This window comes from Microtus ochrogaster, chromosome X, assembly GCF_000317375.1.
Source record: "Microtus ochrogaster isolate Prairie Vole_2 chromosome X, MicOch1.0, whole genome shotgun sequence".
Lineage (NCBI taxonomy): Eukaryota > Metazoa > Chordata > Mammalia > Rodentia > Cricetidae > Microtus > Microtus ochrogaster.
The window spans coordinates 41847297-41873462 of record NC_022026.1 but is presented as its reverse complement, the minus strand read 5'-3'; the positions used below and the strand labels follow the sequence as shown (position 1 = coordinate 41873462).

At 39.7% G+C, this 26166-nt stretch overlaps 1 protein-coding gene across 5 annotated transcripts in view; it reads right to left on the bottom strand.

Annotated features, from left to right (window-relative positions):
• Frmpd4 (FERM and PDZ domain containing 4) overlaps positions 1–26166 on the bottom strand; it is a 653313-nt gene that overhangs the window by 260134 nt on the left and 367013 nt on the right. For all 5 annotated transcript variants that reach the window (XM_026784757.1, XM_026784756.1, XM_013350579.2 and 2 more), the window contains exon 2: positions 1525–1641. In XM_026784757.1, the coding sequence (XP_026640558.1) occupies positions 1525–1641 (117 nt within the window). The remainder of the gene's footprint in view (positions 1–1524; positions 1642–26166) is intronic.

The window sequence follows — 26166 nt, the reverse complement described above, 5'->3', positions numbered from 1 at the left end:
TATATTCAGTGGAATATTATCCAGCATTAAAAAAATGAATTCTAACACATATTGTAATATGGATAGGATAGGATCTTGAAAACTTTATGTAAAATTAAACCAACCAGATACAAGAGAACAAAAGTTATATAATTTCACTTAGATGAGGTTTCTAGAATAAGAAAATGTATAGGGACAGGAAAAGAGACCAAATATTATTGGGAGATAAAAGCAGCAGAGTCAAATACTTATTACTGGATCAAATGTGACTTACCAGTGACCACATCCAATTTCTAGCTTTGATTTAACCAGGAGAATGAATACAAGTAGGAACTTAAAGATACTTGGAAACCATTACTCAAACAGTTCAATCTTCTCCTGTACTTTTATATCTTGGGACACCGACTTTTCTTTGTTCTTCGGCAGTCACCATCTTAGAGTGACAATGCCCTGCTTGGAAGATTTCTTTGAAGGGTTGTGCTGCTTGCTTTTATCAACTTGACATAAATTGGAGTCATCTGAGGGATTCGAATGACAACTGAGAATTACTGTCCACAGACAGTCCTGCAGGCAACTCTTCAGGGGCATTTTCCTGATTGACGGTGGATGTGGGAGTACCCGGATAACTATGGGTGGTGCCATGGCTCAAAGGTGGACCTGGGCTGTGTAAGAGAATATGCTAAGCCAGACATGGAGTACAATGCAGTAAGCAGCTTTCCTCCATGGTGTTTGCCTCACTCCCTTTTTCCAGGTCCCTGCTTGAGTTTTGCCCTGCAACCCCTCAGTGATATACTCTGACCTGGAAGTGTAAGCTAAATAAACTCTTTCCTCTTCCAAGCTGTTTGCTGGCAGAGTAGGTTAATGCAACAACAGGAAGCAAATGGAGACGAGGGTGATACAAAAGTCATGGAAATGGATAAGTAATAAAGAAGTATATAATCATGGACATTACTAAATAATATATCCAAAATGGCTTAAGTAAGAAACTCTGTGACATATATTCACTTACCACAAACAAAATAAGACTCTCACAAAAATGTGTAATCTAAACCAATATGCAAACAGAATTTTTTAGTAAGAGGTGTTATGAAAAAATCATAATGATTTTAGGAGGTGACTCAGTAACATTCTTGATCCTTCCTTGAAAATGTTTGAAAGAGCAAAGTTCCACATCACTCTTTAGTTTCAGACAATGGATGCAACTGACCTAGTATTTAATAGTGCACACTTCTGCTGTGAGCAAGAATTGGCATGCTATGGAGCGAGCTACCGACGATCCAGTTCTCCAGCCAATAACCCCACATGCATGCACATGTAGGCAACCCTAATTAAACAAAGCAAGTTATTAGAAACAGAAAAAGAAAGGAGAGGATATGCTGGGGAGAAGGTTCCAGAGGGAGGGGCATAAGAGAAGGAAATAAAGGGTCAATATGATCAAAAAACATTTATGCATATATACAATTGTCAAAGAATAAATAAAATCTTTTTTAAAGAAACAAAACTAGAAAAGGATTGTCAAAAGTCTTTGGTGTCTTTTTAACCTACTTGATGAAGTAGTCACGGCCATCTCGGTTTGTCATCATCTCCCATCCATAGGGTGGCACCTGGTTCAAGGCCCAGGTTCCTGAGGGAGGCGGCCAGCCCGAAGATTTGGTCCTGTGGCTGGAAACAAAGAGAGCATCATCACCTCTGACTCTTGAACATACTTTTTAGATCACTGCACAAGGATTCATGTCTTATTCCTCTGAATTGTGAGCTGTGTGCATAACTGGTCACAGAACAACTGCAAAGAACATCTTTGCAACAGATAGCATGCTAGGCATCTTGTATGCATTAGAGCACTTATTTTCTATAGAATCCACATGAGGGAAGTATGCTCATATACTACATGGATAGAAAACCAATGGTTAGTAAAATTAAATAACTTTGTTGTAGGAAGCTTTGATTCAATGTTCTTTGCAATTCTGATCATAAGAGGCATACTAGATATGCCAGATATTTAGGCATTTCACACACATACTTAGATTTCACATTGTTATATAAAGAAACACACATGAAGATAAATAAATGTTTTATGCTTTTATGAAAAAAAAGCAAGCTGGAGTTTCCTGGATTCCTATGACCAAAATATAAAATGTATGCTTATCGTAACCACATGCCAAACAAAGTCAGTCATAGAACATTAGACAAACCCTCACTGTTAACATGCAACAAACCTTTACACATTATCTTTTCTGCTTTCTAAGGCACCAAAGTCAATTTGTCTGTCAGTACAGGGAAAGACCGGAGAGTGTTTCTATGTTTCTCTTATCTGTCTTCTCAAAGCAAAAGGAACAGCCCATCGTTCCTATGACAAGCCATTGTGACAGTCAGCATTGCATAGTCCCTGTTCAGTACTGGAGACCTGTAGCTAGTTTCTGAAGTGAGCACCAAACGCTTGTTTGAACTCTTTATCCCTGCCTTCCCACAAATGCCCAATACTTGTTCAGTCCTTACCCATGGTACTGGCAGGAAGCAAGGAATGCCATTTTAGCCTTAGTCCACATCCCTTGTCACATGTAGCTCCTTAGATGAAACAGAAGTAGCTCATTTGATATAGGCAGGCTCTAAGATCCTGCAGTGGTTCCAAGTGCCAGGTTGTCACCAACCAAAGTGAGCAGGGGAAAGTGGTGACGCTGATTGCAGGGGCTCTCGGTGCAGCAGCAGCCACCAGGGACTCCTTTCCACCAAGCAGGAAGCTCTTTCTCTGGTGTGATAAATGAAGGGCAGCCTAGAGGGTGAGTACAGGCAGGGCCGGGGTTCCCATTGTCATCTGCCTCCCTTGCTTGGAAGTCTTGCATGGGAAAGCAACTTGTAAAGCCTTCCGTGGTGGCTTTCATGCAGCCCGTTGCCCCTCTTGGGTCAATATCTGAAGCAATACCTCTCCTTAAGCCCTTGCTCTGTCACCGCATCTGTCCAACTAGTGACTCAACCTGTGTCAAGAGATGCAAGCCCATTTCCTGTAACTCCTCCGCAGGAGAGGAAGATTTGCATAATTTAAACCCCTTTCCACGGCTTTTCCTTAACTTCCTTTCAGTCTTGCTACCTCCTCCAATAAAGAGAGTGGATTAAAAGTGTTCACAAAATTAATAGGAGTGGTAAATTTAGAATGCCACGGTAGGACCATTTCTTGCTCATTGACTATTAAAAGGAAATCCATGGCCACCTCTTTTGTTTCCCTGGCTTATGCAAATGTCAGCAGTGGCAATTTCCTCTGGTGGTTTTGAAGAAAACAAAAAACTGCAATTTCTCCCAGGTGAGAGAACAGAGGAGTCTGCAACCCTGAGGTTTTATAACAAACAAACAAACAAACAAACAAACAAAAAAATCCCCCCAGCAGTTCCCCCTTATGCCAGCAGGGAACACCTTTAGAAAGCTCTCTAAGATGGGACCAAGCAAACAAGCTCTTAGAGGCCTGTGTGAATGTAGTCTATTTGGTTGTTTAAAACTTTACCACCAAACTGGAATCGACTTAGAAGTGACACAAACACTATTCTTAACTTTGGGAGGAAGCATATATACGGAACGCTGTGATTTCTCTTGGAATCCTAAATTATATACTGTGCTCCCGTGAAGCCCTTTCTTCTGAGGGACATGTACAGGATGGCTTTTTTCCCCCTTGGTTTTCTGCCCTGGCCGCTTTCCACACACACAACATGAAATACTAATCACCCAAGGAAAGGCACAGGCTCCCTAATACAATTGAAATGTCAAACACGGCACTCTAATGAGGAGCGGCAGGAAGCTTGGATTCTATTTTATTTGCTGAATTTTATTATATACCGCATTCGGTCCTGGGTAGTATGTCCAGAGTGTAGCAAACAACCATTCAGCAAGATGTTTTCAAATAAAGTCTCGGCCGAAAATGAAATGCCAGCACCAGAAACCACTGCTCGACCCGAAACCACTGCTAGACCAGAAACTACTACCAGAACAGAAGCAGCAAACATCATGCTAACCGTGCTTCTCTAGGTGAAGGGGCAGGAAACCAAATGATGGACTAATTAAGATCAGACACAGCTATGTCTTCCTGCTCATGAGTTGACTTAAAATATGTGGGTCACAAAAGCTTCAGTAGAACCCAGCAAATCAAAAGTACAAGAAGAACAAACAAAAACACTTGTAAAGCATCTATCCAGGAATGTCTTGAGAAAAATCAACAACATGGCAGAACTAGGGAGGGGATCCTCTGCAGTGCGATGAGTAAGAGACCTGCTTCAATAGATTCTATGGCCTTTGGAGGGGGGTGAATCCTCTCTGCTAGGTGGAGAAAGGCGCTAAAGGCCTCCTTACCCCTCTGTTCCCACAGAGGGTTCACCAGCCTCGGCACTATTCCCAAGTGACCCACTCTCTCACTGCTGGCGCAGTCTTTTTTAACCAGTGCATTTTGTTTTGTGTGTTGTAAAACAGGATCTCATTCCATATTCCAGGCTGTCTTGGAATTTGCTCTGTGACCTAAGCCGATTTGGAACTCACAGCAATTCTCCTGTCTCATCTTTCTAAGTGCTGAGACTGCAGGCATGAGCAATCATGCCTGCCTCGACAAAGACTGTGAAGAGGTAGCCTTTGTGGGACAGCAGAGTGGGTCAACATGCAAGAAAAATGGTGGCTGTTTTGCTTTAAGAAATGCAGAAATCACGATCAGTTCTTTAGAAGAGGCCAGGCAGCTCTGGTAATACTGGGGAAAGGACAGTGTTCTGCACAGAAATTTTCATCTGGGGCACTAATGGTCCATGGAGGTGCCTAGGAGAGACTCATAACCATCTTCCCCTGACAGTTTCAGAATGCACTTACTCTGATATCTTAGGCACAATCCCAGGAGCTGGGGCCATTCTTCTCTTTGAAGGAAGTCTTTACTTTTTCTACCCAAGGATGACTTAACTTCAAGATTCATCCTGAACATTACTTTGGAGTCTAAAGACCCTCCTAAGCAGGACCCTAGCAGTTCTGTAGAACTTCTACCAATGTTACTGATGATAGTATATTGGCTGGTTCCACTGACATCATTTGTAGCCTGGCATCACCATTTGAAGGACACTCTATTAAATTAGAAATTTCCATAGAGAACTTTTAAGCAGACCTAGATCTCAGGTAACACAATACTGACATCCACTTGGGGTTAAGAATTGCCCGGTTACAAACAGGCTCTTTTCCATTTATTGTCCATAACCTTGAACAAATCACTTGACATGCCTATCCTCCACAAACCTCGTTCCTCTCCTCTGTAAGATGATTTGTGTTAGTGTGAGAATATTAACTCCATGGAGTAAATAGTATAGCATAGTGCAGAGTCTAGTGAAAACAATATAGGACTTAGAGTGGAAAAAGAATCAAACACTCAATCAATTTCCCTTTCCAGTCTGGCAAGAAGAGGCTGAAACAAGCAGTGACCATTTCCCATACACTTAGAAGTTGAGGAGCTCAACTACTGCCAAGACAGAAGGAATGACAGAATTTTTTTGTAAACCAGAAATTCTGTGATCTGGTAGAGAGGTCCAGCTTCTTTTTTTTCCCAGGCAAAGCCATAAGACTCCTTGCAATTCTAATGTTCTGCAAGTCCAATCTGAGATCATGGCTCTGCGAACCACTTTCAAACACTTACCTCAGCCTTAAAAATAGCGACCTACATTGTCAGGGCTATTTAAATCATTCCAGAACCTCCCCTAGATGGACTGAACTGGTTTGCAACTTTGAGTTTCACCCGTCCATTGTTTGCAACAGACAGAAACTATCCATGAACAAAACGATCTTGATTCTTTCTTTCTTTCTTTCTTTCTTTCTTTCTTTCTTTCTTTCTTTCTTTCTTTCTTTCTTTCTTTCTTTCTTTCTTTTTTTTTTGAAAAGAGAACATCTATGTATGAATGGGTCAGACAAAGTTGCAGAATTATTTATGTTAAGATGACTGCTTGAAGTAACCGATGCTGTCCTGCTGTGTGTCTGTTACTAAGTGCTGAACTAAATCTCCATGGCCAGTTTATTATAAGAGTAGTGAGCTCTTAGAAACCACCAGAAAGCAGCCCAGGCTATGCGAGGTTTCCTTGGAATAGCTCAGCAGCTCATGATCATGGGAAGGAGGGCCTGAATGGCTCTGAAATTAGGTTCCAAAGACTTGAGTCAGGTAGATGGAAATCCAATCTCTTATTATACAAATGACCAAATCTAACTCTCCCTTGTTTCTTCAGCTGGGAAAACACTATATCTTCTACTGTATTTCTCACACTAGGGTGATGTTTATCTCCAAAGCAATTTAGTAGTGTCTCCGGACATTTGTGGTGGTCACAGGTAGGGAAAGGTTGTTATGTCTTTCTTAATTCTAGTGGCAAGAGGTTCAGAATGCTGCTAAGCCAGGCTTCCCTAGGGCTGTAGAGATGAATAGGGTGACAAGGGCACTTGGAGATGATCTACATTAGCTTGTTAGCACCCATACAATGACTCTCAACTACAATGTGTAGTACAATTCCTGCAGTGTTGTTGTCTCAGTCTCCTGGGTGATATGAACATGTGTATGAGACTACGTACTTTCCTGGGAAACCAGATGTCTGGCAGACACCATATTTTACATATACTGTTCTGGGCACAGAAACAGGGACAGTAGGTCAGAGTCCAACTGGAACCATTCTAAACAAAATGGCTGCTGATATTAAATACTGAGTTAGAAGAATGCTCAAGACTGACCCCTGCAGCTTCCTACTCTAAGGTCCAAAGGACTTAGACTCAAACAGTTAAGAATGACTAAAACTCATGAACTTCCTTATATATTCAGTAATAATCATATAAGACAGGCAGCCAACATTAATCTGCAGTCTTTGAGACTGTGCAGAAAAGCGAATTATTGTGCCTATTTCAAATATGAGAAAACCAAAGGCGTATCTATTTGATTATTCAGCCTTGACATAGAGAGACACTAGAAAACACAACAAAGTAAACATTGATCGAGAATCTGATTATTCTTACTACTCCGAACTCACAGAAATTATTTGCGAGTGAACCCAAGTTTATGCAGTGTTGCATACATACTCATAAAATGGAAAGCATTTCCTCATTTATTTTACTGCCAAGGTTAGCTATGTTCTTAAATTAGAACCTTCCCTCTTGGAGGGAGGGGAGAAGATCACTAAGACTCAGAAAGTAGATGAAACTTACAAGGTCCAGGAAGTAAAGAAAACTGGTAAACCTCAGGGAGTTCTTACAACTTCCCAGATTTCCAATAGAATCCCTGAGGTTCCATAAGCAGAAACAATTGCCAGAGAAGGGAGACACTCTGATTGATCAGTTGCATACAAATTATGTATGGGCTCTAGGAATGTAGCATTTCTGAATCATCACCTATCCTGGGGTAGGCTTTTTGGTGCTGGAGCTACGTTTGAGTCATCTGAACTCCAGTAAGTAAGCCCAATGCTCTCACTGCTGCACCAAGTTATATTTGGGTTGGATCACTTCTTTGCTGTTCTGTTTGTGTCTCATGTAGGGTGAATAGATGCTTATTTATGTCTCTACAGTGTTGGGGGAGGCTGCTAGTTCATTTCCGGCTGCCCAGACTATGAAATAATCAAACAGAAACTTTATTACTTGCAATGGTGTTTGGCCAATAGCTTAAGTGTATTTTTAGCTAGCTCTTACATCTTAAATTAACCAGTTTCTATTTTTTTATATTTTCCCACGAGATTTGTGGCCTACCAGCAAGGTTCCAACTAGTGACTTGCATCTTTCTCCTCTGGTGACTACATGGTGTCTCACTGACTCTGCCTTCTTTCTCCCAGCATTTAATTTAGTTATCCTGCCTAGCTTTATTCTGCTAAGCCACTGGCCAAAACAGCTTTATTCATTAACCAATAAAAGTAACACATATGCAGAAGGACTTCCCACACCACTATTGGATAATTCAAATGACATTGGATTATGATATCCAAATGTACCAAATGCCTCCAAATATCCTTCAACATCAGTTTTCATTGGAAGCAACTGGTATTCATGCTTGCTTCTAAACTCACATGCAAAAGGTATAACATAAAGGAAAAAGACAAGGAGAGAGAAAAATTATCATAGGAAGATGGGTCTAGAGAGGTTTTTAAAGCTCCAAGGTTTTTAAAATTATTTTTTATTTAAAAGGACTTTTTTTCAACCATAGTTTTTCTCCCTCCCCTCTTCCCACTCCTCCCACCTTCTCCCTACCCAACCTCCCATCCACTCCTCAGAAATCATAAGGCTTCCCATGGGGAGTCAACAAAATCTGGCACATCTATTTGAGGCAGGACCAAGCCCTCCTACGTATATCCAGACTGAGCAAGGTATCCCTCCATAGTGAATGGGCTCTAAAAAGCCAGTTCATGCACTAGGGATAAATTCTCATCCCATTGCCAGTGGGTCCACTGACTGCCCAAGTTATAGGACTGTCACCCACATTCAGAGGGCCTAGTTTAGTCCTATATGGGTTCCCCACCTGTCAGTCCAGAGTTAGTGAGCTCCCACTAGCTTGGGTCAACTGTCTCCATGGGTTTTCCCATCATGGTCTTGACCCCTTTGTTCATATGATCCCTTTTCTTTCTCTTCAACTGGACTCCAGGAGCTTGGACCAGTGAAAAACTTGAAATTTTGATGACATCCATGATCCTTTTGTGCCTAGCATAGAGTACTCTACTGTGGTTGGAGAAGGATCCTTAGCATGACCCCTAAGGAGGCTTGTCCTATAGTATGTTATTCCCATCATGTGTAAGGACATAACTAACAGGTCTGTTAGATGTTATTTATCATACTATCCACACTGACGTGGTCTGAATTTGACTATATTGTCCTCTACTTCCAAACATTACTGTCTTCTTATGCAGCTTTCAGTGTAACACTAAGGCATTTTGATTTTACAGAGTAGGTAGCAGCTTGCTTTCCTATGACCCTTTATGGGTAGGCTTCAGCAGGTGCACTACAGAAAACTTATGCTATACAGGTGACTAGAACATCAAAGCCATCCAGACAGAGGCATCCCACGAACCATTTAAAAGATGTCACTTATGTGGTGACAAGGAGGACATGGAAGTACAATTGAGTAAAACACAGCTTTAAATACTAATGTCAAGCCTTACAATAGCACATCATGCCAAGAATATTCATCACAAAGTCACTTTAGTTAAGAAGAAACTTATTATGACTCAGGAACTTAACTACGGTACAATGACAATTGAATGTATAGTCTGACAATGACATTAAACATTCTTCCTGATTAGTTTCATATGCTCCATTATATGATTTTCCAGTCTACACAATCAAACCACTTGTGAGATGACTTTCAGATCAGACTTCTTTCACCCTGTTGGGTGAGCTATGTCTTCTAGTCAGGTAGGAGAAAAAAAAAATTCAGGCTAACTGGTTCTCCTTCCAAAAAGAGAAGCAAGGAAACCTAAGACTCATTTGGTTTTAGATAGGGTCTTTCCCTTTAGCCCAGACTGGCCTTGAACTTACTATTGGTGATCCTTCTGCCTCAGCCTCCTGAATGCTTGAATTACAGATGTGATCCATCATGCTTAGTATTAAGCTTTAGTATATGAACACTGACTGGGTCAGGCCCAAAAAATCTGATGCGACTGAGGGTAGGTGTCTAGAGTACTTGGATATTATACATGGGAGTCATTATTCAAGTCTGATAGAGTCCTATCTTGAATTAGACTTTGGCAAAGTACACTTGTATGTTTTAGATGACTGGATTCTTCAGAATCTAGAAGAATGATTATACATTGCCTTAAATTGTACAAGAGACCAGGATAATCAGGTTTCATAGCTAAAAGAGCAAAATATGAGAATAGCAGACAGACCAAGTCTTAAGTTTTATTTGCTAGAATATGGTCTACATCTTTTCCTGAGCTTATAGTTGTACCCCTCCCACCCAAAATAAACATGTGATGCCAAGAAGATATACTAAGGTGTCCAGTCACTCTGTAGAGGGAGCGAACATCGTTGTCTTTGAGACTGTGGTTCTGAGTAGTGCTGGAATATGAATAGAATCAACAAAGAAACACAAGTTCTACAGTGATGCAGTCATAAAATCCTATGCAGTAAAACTATAGGTTTTGTCTTCTGGACAATAAGAGCAGGTAGGGTGAGAATACCAGGTTTATAAGTCGTTACCTGGCCGGAACTGTGTCAGGTACATTCATAGGTTACTGTTTTTTCCTTGTCACAACAGCTAAAAGGACATGCTAATAATTTAATTATTAGTCACCCACCTACATATAAAAGATACCAGATTCAATCCCAGTACTACCCTCCCCCAACAGTTAATTATTAAGTCTGGCTATGTAGCTCAGTAAATACAGTATGACCTAGCATGCAGGAAGGCCTAGGTTCAGTTCCCAGCATTGCATAAACAGGGTGTGGAAGTGCTTGAACGTAAATCATAGCAACAGGAAGTTTGGGAGTTCAAGGTCATTCTTGGATATATAGTAAGCTTGAGAATGGCCTGAACTACACAAATTATCCTTAGCAATAATTAATTTTCTTCTCTGAAAGCTACAGCATCAAGTTGTGGTGTGGTAAGGACCACTGTAATTTAGGTTATCAAATGCAATTGCTATCATGACTTTGTCATGGATATGCTAACATCTGTAACAAACATTGAGTGACTAGCTTATACCACATGTAGTTCTGAGTGCTGGAAAATAATGCAGAAAGAGATGGACTAGGGAAATGTCTCTGTGTGTAACAGCATGTGCTCTGCAAGCATTGGGACCTGAGTTTGAATCCCTAGGAACTACGTAAAAATCCAGGCATGAGTTTCCCTATTACTTCAGGACTGGACAAAAAAGCTAGCAGAGCCCAAATTGCAAGCTTCTGTTCTGTCAGAGATCTTGACTGGTGTGGGAGGTCATTCTGTCTATGTGTTGCTTTTATTGGTCAATGAATAAAAAAACTGCCTTGTTGATAGGGCAGAACGTAGGTAGGCAGGGAAAACTGGACTGAATGCTGGGAGAAGGAATGTGGAGAGAGAGTCGCCATGGAGCTACCAGAGTCAGACATGTCAAATCTTTGCCAGTAAGCCACTGCCACGTGGTGATATACAAATTAATAGAAATGGGTTAAATTAATATAAAAGTTAGCCAATAAGAAGCTAGAGCTAATGGGCCAAGCAGCACTTTTCTTAATATAGTTTCTGTGTGGTTCTTTTGGTTCTGGGCAGCCGGGAAAAAACAAAGGACCTCCCTCCAACACTTGACTAAAGAAAAGAAGGTAGAGAGAAACAGAAGAAGACTCCTGACATCATGCTCTGGCTCTGTTCTCTAAATGAATTTGCACAAGTGCACACACCCACATATTCACAAGCATGTACCATGCATGTACATGTGGCTGTGCCTATATACACAAACACACAGGAATCAGAAAACAAACTAGAGAAGGAAAGTCAGAACTGGTGATTCAGGAAATGAGTCTCTGCAGTTGCCTCACCAAGAACATCCCTGTCATCCTACTGAGTTTTTATGAAGCTATATAAACAGAACGCCCTATCATTCTCTGCACACCTGCTTTCTACATGCATGGTTTCAAGTTTTTGTTCACGCCATTTTCTTTTACTTGAATGCTTTGCTCACCTATGCCCCCTCCCTATCTCATTCCCTAACTGTTCAGAATTGATGCTCCTTCCCAAACCTTTATGGAAGATTCCAATGAGCACAGAACAACTTCAGAATATTCTTGTCCTCCCATGATGACCTTGATACTCATGAGCACGTTTGGTATTCATGATGACAATTAGAAGGGAAGCTTCTGTTTTATATAATTACTGAATGCTGTGTATTCAAGTCTTGGAGAGTAACATCAAGAAAAAAAAAACCATGTCCACAGACTACACGTAGCAATGCTAAGTATCTGATTGTTAATATGGTCATTGTAACAACTTCAGTTAGAATGAGTTCTTTTGTGTCTACTATGTCTATGCTGGTTAGGTTTTGTTAACTGGCCACAAAACAAATTAGAGTCACCTGGGAGAAAAGAATGTTAGTTAAAGAAATGTCCCTTTCAGATCAGCCTATGAGCGTTTCTGTGGGACATTTTCTTGATTATTGATTTATGTGAGAGGACCTGTTCTTCTGTGGGAAATGTCACTCCTTAACAAGTGGTCCTGCCTGGTTCGTGTAAGAAACCAAGTTGAGCAAGCCATGGGGAGCAAGTCACTAAGCAGCATTCCTCCATGGTTACTGAATCTGCTCTTTTTTGAGTGTCTGCTCTGATTTTACTCAGTTATAGTCTGGTGATGTGGAAGATGAAATAAACCCTTTTATCTTCCATGTTGGTTTGGTCAGTATTTTATCAGTGCAACAGATAAACAAAGCAGAACAATAGAATTTAGTCAATTGTAATTTCCTCAATGGTGAAGATCCAACAGCTTTAGCTTTATATCATTGGAGTTCACACTGTCCTGATAATGCCAGATTTGCTAATCTGACACATAAGCTTATAGAGTTTAATTAAAGGTTCATAAAGGGATACAAAATTGGGCAGAGATGAAGGGCTAGAGAGGTGGCTCAGGAGTCAAGAGCACTCTTTCAGAGGATCTGTATTAACCCCCTGGCTTTCATATAGCACCTCATAACCATCTGTAATCCCAGTCCCAAAGGCTCTGATGTCCCCTCTGGTCTCTGTGTGTACCAGAAATGAATGTAGTAAATATATATATGTATACATATATATATGTATATATATATGCAGCTAAAACATCCATACACATAAAATAAAACCTTTTAAATTAGACATCAATGGGAAATTTAACATCATTTTTGGAGGGGTGACTTTCAAGTATATGAAACCCTTAAATTTTAACTTTTTTTGTCAACAAATGACATCTACATCTTTGCTAGGAGAGAGATCACAGATGGAGATTGTTGAATGTATATATAGATTGTGTCCAAATCTTCCCATTACTCTAATAATATTCTTTTGAAGGACTTGTTTGAATCAACATCAAGTCAAGTTTGATGCTTTGCATTTATATGCCTAATCTCTTCCTTTAATGATTTTTAAAAGTGCAAAGCTACTGTAATCCTAATGCTTTATAAAGTGGAAATGTGGTATTATCCTTCAAATACCAGTAATGATGATGACAGTTTACAAACCATGAAATGATGATGAAGATTTGTAAACCATAGTTATTCAAAACTATGTACTGAAGCACACTGTGTCTGCCAAAGCTAATTGTCAAGCATCTACTGTTTGTTAATGGAGCTAATGTGCAAGTCATTAGAATGTTTATGCAAAGCACATATTAATTGTGGATGATATAAATGGTAGAAATGGACCCTACAGATAAAACCCAGAATTGTTCAAGATGTAAAGATGAACTAACAGTTCACAATCATTCAGATATGGAACACATGATAATTAACATTGATTGTGAGCTTGACAGTATCCACAAAGGAACCCCTGAGCGTGCCTATGAGGAATCACATTGATTAAGTTAATTTAGGTGGGAAGAGACATCTTAACCTTAATAAATAAATAAATTAAAATTAAAAAAAAGAAATCCTTAATAAATAAATAAATTAAAATTTAAAAAAAAAGAGTTGGTGGCACCATTCTCTAGGTTTGGGTTCCATAGTTACTAAAAAGGAGAAAGCTAATGGGACCAGTGTATTCTTCTCCTTTGGCTTCCTGACTGTAATGTAATGTGACCTGCAGGCTCAAGTTGCTGCCACCATGCCTTCTCCATCATGATGTACTAAACACTGGAACTGTGAGCTAAAGTACACCCTTCTTTCTTTAAGTTGCTTTGGTCAGAGCGTTTTATCACAGCAATGGGAAAATAACTAATCCTAAAAAGAAGTATCCAAGATTTTAGAATGACAAAGTGGATCAAGCAGAAATCAGAAAGCATCCATATCAACTTGGTGCTTCTGGAAACACATCAGGACAGACAAGCAAGAACAGTAGCAACATACTATAGGCACCAGAAGAAGAGGTTTAGTTTTGAGGAACAGTCTCTTCTGACTACAAGGTACCTCACAGCTGTCTTCATGAACCTAGGATCCAAAGTAGTACAGGCAAGGCTAGTCAATACCAAGCACCAATCTATCCCTCCTTTCTTTCTTTCTTTCTTTCTTTCTTTCTTTCTTTCTTTCTTTCTTTCTTTCTCTCTCTCTCTCTCTTTCTCTCTCTTTCTTTGTTTCAGAAAAGATCTGTGGTGAGAAATAAATCTCTTTTTAGATGAATTTGGTTTGGCTGATGACACAAGAGAAGAGTGACCAATTTGAGTTAAGAGAATATTCCAAATAGAAACAAAAGTGTTGGGGAGGCCAGTCCTCCACATTGAGCTACTTTTTTTGTCATCTCCAAGCCTCGGCTGAAGATTGAACATTTCCAAGTTTCTTTGGTGAGGTTTATGTATGCCATAGCAACACTATCATATTCCATTCTTTGAATGTGGGCTCAATATCGGCTAGAATGTTTTCTAGGATCTCTTTTTACTCCAAAGTCCCTCTTATCTTTAAGATCCTATATTCATTCATTCAATCATTTGACATTGGTGACCGTCATTATGCAAGGTAGAACTGTGACACTTAGAGTGCTTGTCTTCATGGAACTTATACTATTGCTGGGGAAGGCAGAGATTGTGGCTCACCTGATCGGGATATTGTCCCAGCTCTGGTCTGTTAACCTTGGACCTAATCAAAACTCCTCTGAAGCATCTTTGTGTACTAGGCAGAGATTGTGCAAAAACTCACAAATGGTCAACGTTCAGAGAAAAAAAAATGTCTGTTGAGTGTTCCTTTCCCCAGATGCTCAAGGATTACCACAAAAGAGGAGGTGGAAGAGAATTTAAGAGCCAGAGGTAAGGGAGAAGTCGGGGAAATAGTATCTTCTGGATATGACAGGGACCCTGCACTCATGAACTTGTGGCAGCTGTGATTGCCTGCATATGACCTGGACACGACCAATCCAGTTAAAATATCCAACATTAGTGGGTAGGGGTCATAAGCCCCACCCACACCTGAGAAGATATTGAGAGTTGATGGTTGCTAAAAGGTGGAAAGTTACCTTTCTTTAGGGGTGTGGCCCGTGGTAGATAGACAGTCCATGTTCCAGTTGATGTTCCCAAACCCATAAACATATGGGCAGCAGAATTAGGACTTGACGGGTTATTTAGACATACAAGACAGACAGACAGATAGATGAATAAATAAATAGATGTGAAATTGGGGGAGGGGTTAGGTATAGATCTGGGCATAGTTAGGGCGAAGAGAGGAGGGGAAATATGGTTAAGGTAAATTGTATACATGTGTTGAAATTCTCAATGAATTAAGAAATGTATTATATTTAAATTTTAAAGAAACTTATCAGAAGTTTGATATAGTAACAATGAGAAGACAGGGAAGTCTTCCAGTTCTTGAATGATCTCACACAGACAACTTTTAACCCATTCCAATTATGAGGTAGATTTTCTCCTGTCCTAGAGGATCTAGTCTTGTATTTAGCTGAATATGGAACTTGAATATGCTCCCAGAGCCCACCAAATTCATCATGTCGCAGACCTGGACAGTGATTGCAGAATCCCTGGCACACAGCATTGGTTGAAGATACCAAATGGCCTAGTCTAATTCTTAAATGTGTCATTAAAATACTTACAAACACTTGTTATCTCGAGGGCATTCATATTTAATGTTACACTTACTAATAGAAGGCTCAAAACTTAATACCGCAACTCACAGAACTTAATACAATGCAAGTCATTCCATTTTGGGTGGGTATGTAGAAAATGCAGACATTTTTTGACATAGATAAACATAATATTTTCACTTTGTCAAAGATATGCACGTATTAATACATTGACTTTTTTTTTAGATTTTGACGTTTAACACAGACATTGTTTAGGCTATAGTTCAGTTTATCTTTTTGGCCTTGCTTCTTGGTTTTCAGAATCCTAAATTTCAAGCATATTTTAAGATATTGTTAGAAAAGCTATATGTATTTGAAGGAGGATGGAGCATGCACATGGAGTGTAGAAGACGGGTTGTGGGAGAGAGTTTTCTCTTTGCTTCGTGTGTATTCTTGGCATTGAACTGCTGTCATCAAGTTTGGTGGCAAGCACTTTACCCATGGAACAATCTTGCCAACCTCAAAGCATTTTTGTTCAGGAGGCAGCAACAAGTTCATCTCATTGCTTTCTGGGCAAGAGAAAACATAAGGGGCTGGAGAGTTTGAATTTGCAGCACTTATGTAAAAGCTGAGCATAGTTACTGGTGTGTTCCTGTGAACCAGAGGCATGGAGAAGATGCGAGGGAACAGGAAGCTCCTGGGGCCTCACTGACTAGCCTATCTAGCTGAAACAGATATGCCAAGAGACCATATCTCAAAAATAAAATGATAATATAAAAAATAGATGGATAAGCAACCAAAGATACCTGGGATTGACCTCTGATCCCCTCCCTTATGTATACATGAACAAGTGAACTCCCACCACACACAAATGCATATACATACACAATGTGCGCATGCTTGCACACACACACACAGAGTCAAAAAATTATCCTGCACCAACTACAAACAAAAATAAAAGAGTGGAAGGCTGGGAGGAGGCAGAAATTTTTTTTTTCTTTCTTAATAAAAAAAAAATAAAAAAAAGATAGGCGTATTAAAAAGAAGAAAGGATAGAGCGAGAAAAGGCACTGAATTATGCAGATACTTTTTGTGAACTAAAAGTAAAAATGGATCATGATGAGAGAACCCTGGTCTAGAAACTGGAGGCTAAGTTCCGGGTCTAACTAGCATCCAAGACACTTTTCAATACAATTTTATTAGCACAAAAAAATTGACATTCGGTAATCAACCTGTAGCAACCAACCTCTGAAAAGCCATTTATGCTTTCCAGGTTTGGTTTCCTCCTTGAGGGAGTGAGAGAGCAGTGTCCATGACTCTTGATGTGCTTTCAGCTCTAAAATGTCCACCTTCATCACGACAATGGGCTTCTTTCTCAAAAGCTATAATCTTTAACAGGATTGGAAAAGGTTCAAATGCATAGATTCTGTAGGGGAAAACTCTTTTTTTTATCATCAGGATAACAGTTCGCCACTCAGGGGAAATGAATAAAGTTTTTGTTTGCCGTAGTATTTGAGCCAGAGATGGACTGTTTTTCATTGAGTGCATCATGTACCTGAATATTTATGGGACATTTTAAATCCCTGAGACAAGTTATCTCTTATAAATAGATAGGCCTATGATGCAGATGGATGGTGCTTCAAATGTGCAACTGATACACAGTCTCAAACTGTAATGGCAAAAAAATGCACAGTAGTGGCTGCTTTCCAAAATTCACATCAAGAGTCTCTGAACCTAGCGTAACAGAAGGGCAGGCTGCTGTGTAAAAGTTTTCAAATGAGATAAGAGACATTCACGACTAAGGGGTGTGATATAGAATACTTTCTATTATTATTGTTGTTTTTTGTATTTAGTTAAATTACAATCAGCTAGCAAAAAAAAACTTCTTTGTTTGCATCTCAAGCACAAGTAGTGTATGGCCTGCTCTCTCAATGTCTGCTGGGGATGCTTTCTCTATAGTAGATTATAATCCTAAAAAGCCTATGCTCATCGTAAGCCTGTGGGTTTTCTTAGCAAGGCAAGACAGAGAGTGACAGCAGACTTAGGCATGCCTGAAGGTGTTGCTGCTAACTGGGCGAACTGCTTCCCCTCCCAGAGTGTATGCATGTTGGTAATGTTGTCATAGCTTATAGTTAATGCAACCTAAACATATAAAGCTAGTATGCTTTGGTGTTATCTCATTCTGGAAGAGCTCTATTGAACTTCATTTAGAATGACTAATAAAGAGACGCGTGCCTTTAGTGCTCTACTGACATGACTTTCTTTCTCTCCCGCAATCCTGAATCAACATGCAGCCCATGGTGTTCCAAATTTTCTGAAACACTTAATATAAAGGCACAAATGTGGGCTTACTACTAAATGTGGAGATGAAACTGATTTGCAATGCTGTCAGTCTAAATGTCAAGGGGAAAACACAGCATTTCACTCAAGCCCTCGATGTCTGCACATTTCCAAGGTCATGAAAATGTGGAAGGAATAGCAAGCAGAAAAGGCCTCATATGGGGTACAAATATATGCACTTAAAATAGTTATCTATCCCTTGAGGCTTTTCTTTCTAGAATATTTGTACTAGTTCTTTTCAAATTTCGTACATTTTATTATGATCATCCTTGTCATTTCTTCTCCCATCTCCTCCCAGATCTACCACCCATTCCACACCCACCCAAAATCATGTTCTATGTCTTGTTTTTTTTGAAACCTATGGAAGGCTGCAGAAATGGCTCTGAGGTTAAGAGTACTTCCTACTCTTGCAGAGGACCTGGGTTCAGTACCCAGAAGTCCTATTGTAGCTTGCAACCATCTATATTCAGTGGATGGCATACTCTTTTATTTTGTTGGGAGCAAGGTATAATGAGGTATGCTTGTATACATGGAAGCAAACACTCATACATGTAAAACCCAAAATAAATAAATCTTTAAAACATATCATCAAGTCCACTAAGGGTTCTTTATAGTCTCTTCTACACTTGGAAGAAAAGATATTATATGACTCTTGAGAATGCTTCTGTGGTTCTGGTAGCCAGTTTGCACACAGTTCCCACATAGTGCCACCGTTGTATTTACTTTTGCTCCATTCATTTGAACCCTTTCCTTGAGCAACATTTGATGAGGAGGAATTGTACCAAGTAGATATGTGTTAAGCTCTTTCCCTCAAAGAGTGAACCATCTGCCACTAGGCAGAGAGAAGAAATGGGGTTGCATATGCACTGAAAATAGAAGCATCATAACTGCAAAGAGAAACCCAAATTATGTTCTATGTCTTTAGCAAACTCGGGAGGCAACAAGGAAGGCCCATGATTTAAAGGGAGAAAAGTTACTTCCATAGTTCCCCATTCCTGACCTCATATTTCCCCAACAATTCTGATAACAATCATTTCTCTCATGACAATTACAATAAAAACTAGGCAAGATAAATGATGCTATTAGCAAGCATGTTAGACTTCCTTACTTTTCATCCATCTTCGGTGACTTCCATTTAGAGTTCATTCATAATTCCTTTCCTTCCATCTGTTCCACCTGTAGGCATATCATCACTGCACACAAGGAAAGACCCAAGGAAATATCTAGACTCCCCTTGCCTTAACTCAAGAAATGGCCACAAGCCCCATCATCTTATATGTTCCAACATAATTATTTTGTGAATCATGGCCAATCCAAACCATCCTGTGCTTTTCCTAAGGTGTTTCATAGAGGCAAAAGGAGGTGAGTACACCAGGGAAAGCAATATGCTTCCCATAGCTCTACATCATGGAGTAATGAGTTCCACGGCAAGGAAGACATTTATTTACAAACTACAAAAAAAGAACTCTGTTGTACCAATAGGTGACATACAGAAGTTTTTATTAGACACATTCTAAAAATCTCCTCCTCCATCTGACAATAATAATATAGCTCTGGCTGTGAATGCTTCCAGGAAAGAGACTTTAGCAACTAGCTGACACATTTATTAGAAAAGTGCCTGAATGTCTTTCATAACATAGAGGGTCACACACAGTAGTTTCTCATCCAGCAGGCCTATGGGGATGTTTGGGACTTGGTTTTTAATGAGCTGTCAGGTCACATTAATAATACTGGCCCAAGGTCCATACCTGAGTAACCAGTCTAATATGAGACTGAAGCAGAATATAAACCTGGTTGCTGGAGGTTTCAATTTGAGGTTTTCAGATGTACAATGGCTGACAGGTAAGGCCCGTGAAGGTGGCTTGGCAGAGGCTTGCCAGAGTAGAACTCGGCACCCGCTTCTTTCCTGATACTGACATTAGGAGTCCCTGGTCAAGGAAGAAGAGTCCTTGGAAACTAGCTTAAGCAGGCAAAATGGGACAAAATAAGTCCATGATTGTCTCAGCTTCTAATGTAGAAAAATCTTGGTCATCATTCATTGGAGTTCTAATTCACGTCCCTCTCCCGACAGTAACCAAGATCGTGCACAACAGTCTACAATCCCTGTTCCTTCTCTCAGTGGAATCCTTATCGATGTTTATCTATGAAGCTTTGTCAACATCCAGAACTCCAACCCCACACCCAAGAACTGGTTTGTCCTTAATCCTAGTGTTTGGTTTTAATTCTCTCCCATAGCACATTCAAACTTTCGTGGAGCTTTTCTTGACTACTCCACTTTATTCTTATCTAAAACGACGACTTGTGTACATAGGGCATCTTAGAATGCACCTCAACTAAAACTAGTTGAAAACAAACAAAACAAACTTCATTTAAAAATGTAGACCCATTCAGGAACATAACCAGTAAGTACCAATTTGGGTACTCTTTGTCACACAGTAATGCTACTTGTCCCATCTAGTCTGCGCCCTAGTGCTCAGCCAACTATAGCACACAGACTTGGTTTCAGTATTTTTTTTAATTTTTATATATTTATTTTTTAATTGATTTTTATTGAGCCCTACATTTTTCTCTGCTCCCCTTACCTTCAACCCTCTCCCAAAGTCCCCATGCTTCCAATTTATTCAGGAGATCTTGCCTTTTTCTACTTTCTACTTCCCATGTAGATTAGATCTATGTATGTATCTCTTAAGGTCCTCATTGTTATCTAAGTTCTCTGGGATTGTGACTTGTAGGCTAGTTTTCTTTGCTTTGTAAACAAAGTTTTTATTGGAACATTAGTTGTTACACCTGTTCATCTAAGTATTATTTAAATCTGCTTTTGTGTTTTTTTTTAAATAGCAGGAGTTGTTTCTAGTAACAGAAGACATATGGTTTCCAAAGCCTAAAATATTTACTGCTTGAACCTTCTTTCTAGCTACTCAAATGCATTAATTACATATTATAGCCAAATAAAAATAGCTCAGCCATTTGATGAGAGAGTGCAGAGAGATATATACCAAAACACAAACAAAAATAAAAACAAAAGTTATGTTATCACCAACAGTGGTGTTTCCTTAAACTTAGAGACCAATCAATACTCCGAATCTAACTAAACAAACTCTGGGGTTTTTCTAGGGCACAGGTGAATCCTTGATATTCATGGCAGGGAAATTTCTGAGAGCCATAAGCAACGACATGATTATTCTTGAAACTAAATTACTGAAAAACATGGTCTGTTTGGCAGCATAAGTGTTTCTAACAGTCGTTTTGGTTGGCAGAGCTTTTACAAGAGGCACCATGGTGAACTGCAACCATAAAGTAGTTGATACTAGCCATATCGATTTTTAGTAGATCTTTACTTCTAAGTCTAGGAGAGATAAAGAGCACATTAACACCCGTTCACAACATGGATGACCCAAAGGCACAGCCACTGGTATTGCTGCTTTACAGGTTGCATGTAAACATACATACATGAAGAAGGTTGCTCCTACTTCAGCAACCTCGCTTGTCTGGTATTGACAGTCTTAGCTGGACTCCAAGGACACAGCATGAAAAAAAAAGGTATAATTGCATTTTGAAAGCAATTACGTGGTTCTTTACCTTAAATTTAAAATGTCTTCCTGTGTATTTACACATTTTAAGAGTGAAATAAAAGATGTATTTATCCCATTGCCTTTGATGAGGGGGCTAAGTCAGGTAGCTTCCTAATTATGTCCATCTACCATGCGCTCTAGTTCTCAGCATTGTGTTCATAGTCCATCCTTCTACCAGTGCTCCATTTGCAATACGTTTGTAACATTTTGTTCTTTGTTGGTTTGTCTGAAGGAGGGGCACATTCTATAGCTAAAACTGGCCAGGAACTCACTCTGTAGCCGAAGCTGGCTTCAAGGGCACAGCAATTCTTCTGTCTCAGTTTCCCAATTGCTGGAATTGTGGCATAAGCCACCAGACCTGGCTTGCAACACTGTAATTCTGATTCTCATAAGGTATTTTTTTCTTGAAACTAATAGACAATAAAAACCTTACAATTATAAGGTTTTCTTACTGTTTTCCTCTACTAAAAAAATATATAATGTAGATTTCAACCACACTCAGGTTTTTATATTACAGTTTTACATATAAATTTAGATAATGTTTTAATAATTTGGATAAAGAAGACTCATAAGTGTTGTGCTTAAATTGAGTTTACATGACTTAGGCACGGCTTACAGTGAAAATTATGCATTTCATGAATGATCATCTTCAGTAGCTTACAATCCATAAAATTCTCCTAAGCCACATAAAACAGACTTTGATTCTATGAAGGATGAGAATACAAATATTCTAATGAAAAGGTCTATATCTTATATCAACATGCCATTCTGGCATAGCAAAAGCCTAATTGTTTATAGAAGATAATGAGGTGTGAATGATACATGCAGGCGAAATTGGTACTCATAAACTTTTGATGGTTCCAATAATTAACTCCGCTATGTCTGTTCTTCTGTGTAACCTACACCCCCTGCAGGGTAAATGACACTGGCTATCCATCCTCTCAAAGGCTGATTAAACTGTCATCTCCTTCTTGAAAGTTCTATGCTCAAGTAAAGCCCAAGTTGGGGGTCTGTGGATGCCTGCAATATTTTTTTATGCCACATCAGGCTTCGATTTATCACAAGCATCTCAGAAGCAACAAGGGCTTATATCTTCTATGGATAAGTGTGTTTGTGTGTCAGTGGGAGTCTGAATAAGAACGTGTGTGCAAATGCACGGTTGGAAGCCAGGTCAGAATTGGGGATCCTCTTCAACTGTTTCTCTACTTTAACTCTTGAGACAGGGTTTCACATTAAACTCATTGTTTGAGAGTTGGCTAGACTGGCTCCTTAGCAAACACTAAGGGTCCTACCTAGTGCTGAAATTATAGATGTGTGGTCACCTATAATCTTATCTGAGGGTACCTATAATATTCTGTGTGGTCACCTATAGTTTTCTATGTGGCTCCCTCTTAGATTTTATGTAAGTGTGCTGGGATCCAAACTCTATTCTTCAGGCTTGTTTGCAAGCCCTTTACTACTGCCTGAGCCTTCTCCTGGGTCCCCAAAGCTGAAGATTTACCACAGAATTTTTTGTTACCACATCCAACTTACTCATCATCTTAACTTCTCTACCTTATCAATGGCTACTTTTTAGTCCAAGGGCATCCACAAAGAGCTGCATGCATTTCTTTTCTGAGATTGTCTTCTGTAGCTTTTCAGGGTATGAGCTGCCTGGCCCTTTGAAGCCATTTCTATTTATTCGCCAGGCTAACTGCTTAGCATTCTGACTTAAATTCATCCTTGGTGAACCTTTCTTAGCAACTCCCCTTATTTAATAAAGTAGCCACTTTTCACATGTGGTTATTCTGAACACTGGAAGTGATGAGGGTCTGAATCCAGATGAGCCATAAGTGTGAAATACACATTAGAATTTCAAGTCATAAATAGGGAAGAGATACAAAGGTCTTAGTAATACATTTACATGTTGAACTGATACTATTTTTTGATTGAGCAAAATATAGTAAAGTTGAATGCCGCAGGTTTATTTGGGGTTTCAAATGCGACAATAGAGAGTTGGATGTGGAAGGCCAAGCCTGTACCCCATCACTTGGAAGGTTGAAGTGGAAAGACAGAGCTGACTCCAGCCTGGGCTACATCATGACATTCTGTCTCAGAAGATGAAGAGAGATACTAGAGTATCAGACAACTTATTTAATTTGTAGCTCTTGTTAGGCTTTCATTAGACTGAGCTACTCTGCAAGCATGGCATAGGATTAGGTACCCCTCTCATAGATTTATTTACAACACCATTCTTCCCCTATTGTTAATTTGCCAGGAGAACCTGTCGATTTTTCTGGGCTCTTGTGACTTCCTGAAGCAGGTAACTTTATATTTTGTTCAGGATTATAGCTACAACTGATGCATACTGAACATTTGCATCGGTCAGCTAAATAAAAATAAAAAATCCATTGGGAATCTGGAGACCAGGATCACAGTATGCTAGGCCACAATTAGTGTGGAGATAAGACCAGTTTATGTCTGGCAACATTTGCAGTTTCACTGACTCCAAACAGCCAACACAAGTAGTCAAATGAGGCTCTTCTTGATAATCAGGTTTTCATATTTTTAGACAGACGTGCACTTCTTTTCACATCTTGCTCTGGATTCTATGAAGTCATCAGTAATGAATCTGAACAACAGGAAGGCCAAAATTCTTTCTTGCAAGTATTAGTCAGCTCTATGATACTATAACAGATTCCTAAAATAATCATCATATGAAGAAAAGCTGGTCATTTGGGCTTGCAAGTTTGATGCTTCTAGTCCGTTGTTAGGGTTTTCGTTTTGTTGGGCATGTGATGACATTTAGGAGTGGGAGTATATGGTAAAATAAAATCACTCACCTCATAGCCAGAGGGATAAATGAAAGGAGTCCCAGTGGGCTCTGTGAGGACACATCCCAACTAACCTCCCTTCATTTCACTAGCCCCTGCTTCTTTTATTCATTTTTTAAATTGCTTTCAGAAACAGTTTCTCATATGGCTCAGGCTGTCTTCAACTCCCTACATAGCTGAAGAGGACCTTGAACATCTGATAATCTTCACTTTACTCACTAAATGCTGGGATTACTTGTGTGAGCCTTCAAGCTTGGTTCATGAAGCCAGAGCTCCCTGTGTGTGAGGCACGTGCTTCACCAGTTGAGCTACAGCCAAAGCTCTCACTTCTCTTTCTCTTTTTTTTCTTTTTCTTTTTTAAAGCAAGGTTTTACTTTGTAGCCTTGGCTGGCCTAATGTTTCTTGTATAGATCAGACTGATCCCAAATTTGTGAAAAAAATCTCTTTCTTTGCCACACTAATTACTAGAATTGTGAGCATGTGCCCCACCCAGCCTCGGTATCCATTTCTTCAAGAGTCCACCACCTAATAGTATCTAGCTGGGGAACAAGCTTCTAACAAATGGGCTTTGGAATGCTATCTCAGATCTCTAGAGAAGGGAGTTTTATGGGGTGATGCTAATGCAGGAGAATCAAAGGACATGGTGGCATTCTTATTTCAAGAGGGATACAACAGGGGCATATAGAGAGAAGGTGCTGTGGTGAAAGATGCCTCTTGGAACCCTGATAGTAAAAGAGCTACCTCAATCCTGTGCGTAAATTCCTCACAGGCCACACCAGCCAATATGCTGTCTCTAAGGGACACATCCTCCCTGTCAACTTCCTTCTTCAGGTATTAAGAAGCAAACAAAAAAGACAGGCTCCAAAGTCCTTGGATACTATTACCTTATCTCTTTCACGGGGTCTTGAGTTTGAAATCAGCCATTCTGTGAATTTTGAGACCCTCATGTTTGCTTACGCCTTATTCTTATTATTAAAAATAATCTTATACATCACAGGAGTTAGCATTATGTGCTGCCAGTTCATATCAGTGTCACTGCTCTGATAAGTGTTTCTGACATGGATGCCTGAAATCATTAAGCCCATTTGCCTTGTTTATGTATGGAAAAAAAATGCCAGTCATCCATCATGATGCACAAGACTATCCCATCCAAACCAACGTTGTTTTAGTTTTAAAAAGAAGTCAACTGAGAGCTGCTTCATCCAGAGAATGGGTGAAAAAGAAAGGAGCAGTGCCTCCTGGAATCCCATTTCTTTAGTAAAAACTACAAAAGGCACAAATTATCTATATTCCATGTGATTTCTGCCAGTGATATCCAATGACTAATATAGCTGAAAAGAAAATCTCGTCTGAGAAAGGAAAGAGTCAAAAATCCAAAACCTGGAAAGTTGACTTTCCTCTTTGCATGCCTTTTTTTTTCTTTCCCACTCTTTGCTCTTTCCTGAGACTGCTTTTAATATATCACAAGCTGGCCTTGAACTTGGTATGTGGCTGAAAATGGCCTTGAACTTCTGATTCTCTTGCCTCTATCTTCCAAGTCCTGCGATTACAGCATGTGCCATCCTGCGTGGTTTATGGGGTACTTGAGATGGAACCCAGGATGCTGTGCATGCTAGGCAGGCACTTTACCATCTAAGCAACATTGTCAAGACATACCCCTCCCTTGTGCCTTCTCCTGTCTGTATTCTTCCTCCTCTGTCTCCCCTTTTCTTTCTTTCTTTTTTTCATATCTTATCTTTCCCTTTGTGCAGCCTGCCCAAAGGTTCCGTTTTGGAACCTCTCTAATCACCCCTAGAGAATGCAACACTCCAAATCTCAAAGGTTTCTGTTGTGTTTTTCTTCTCACCCACTGC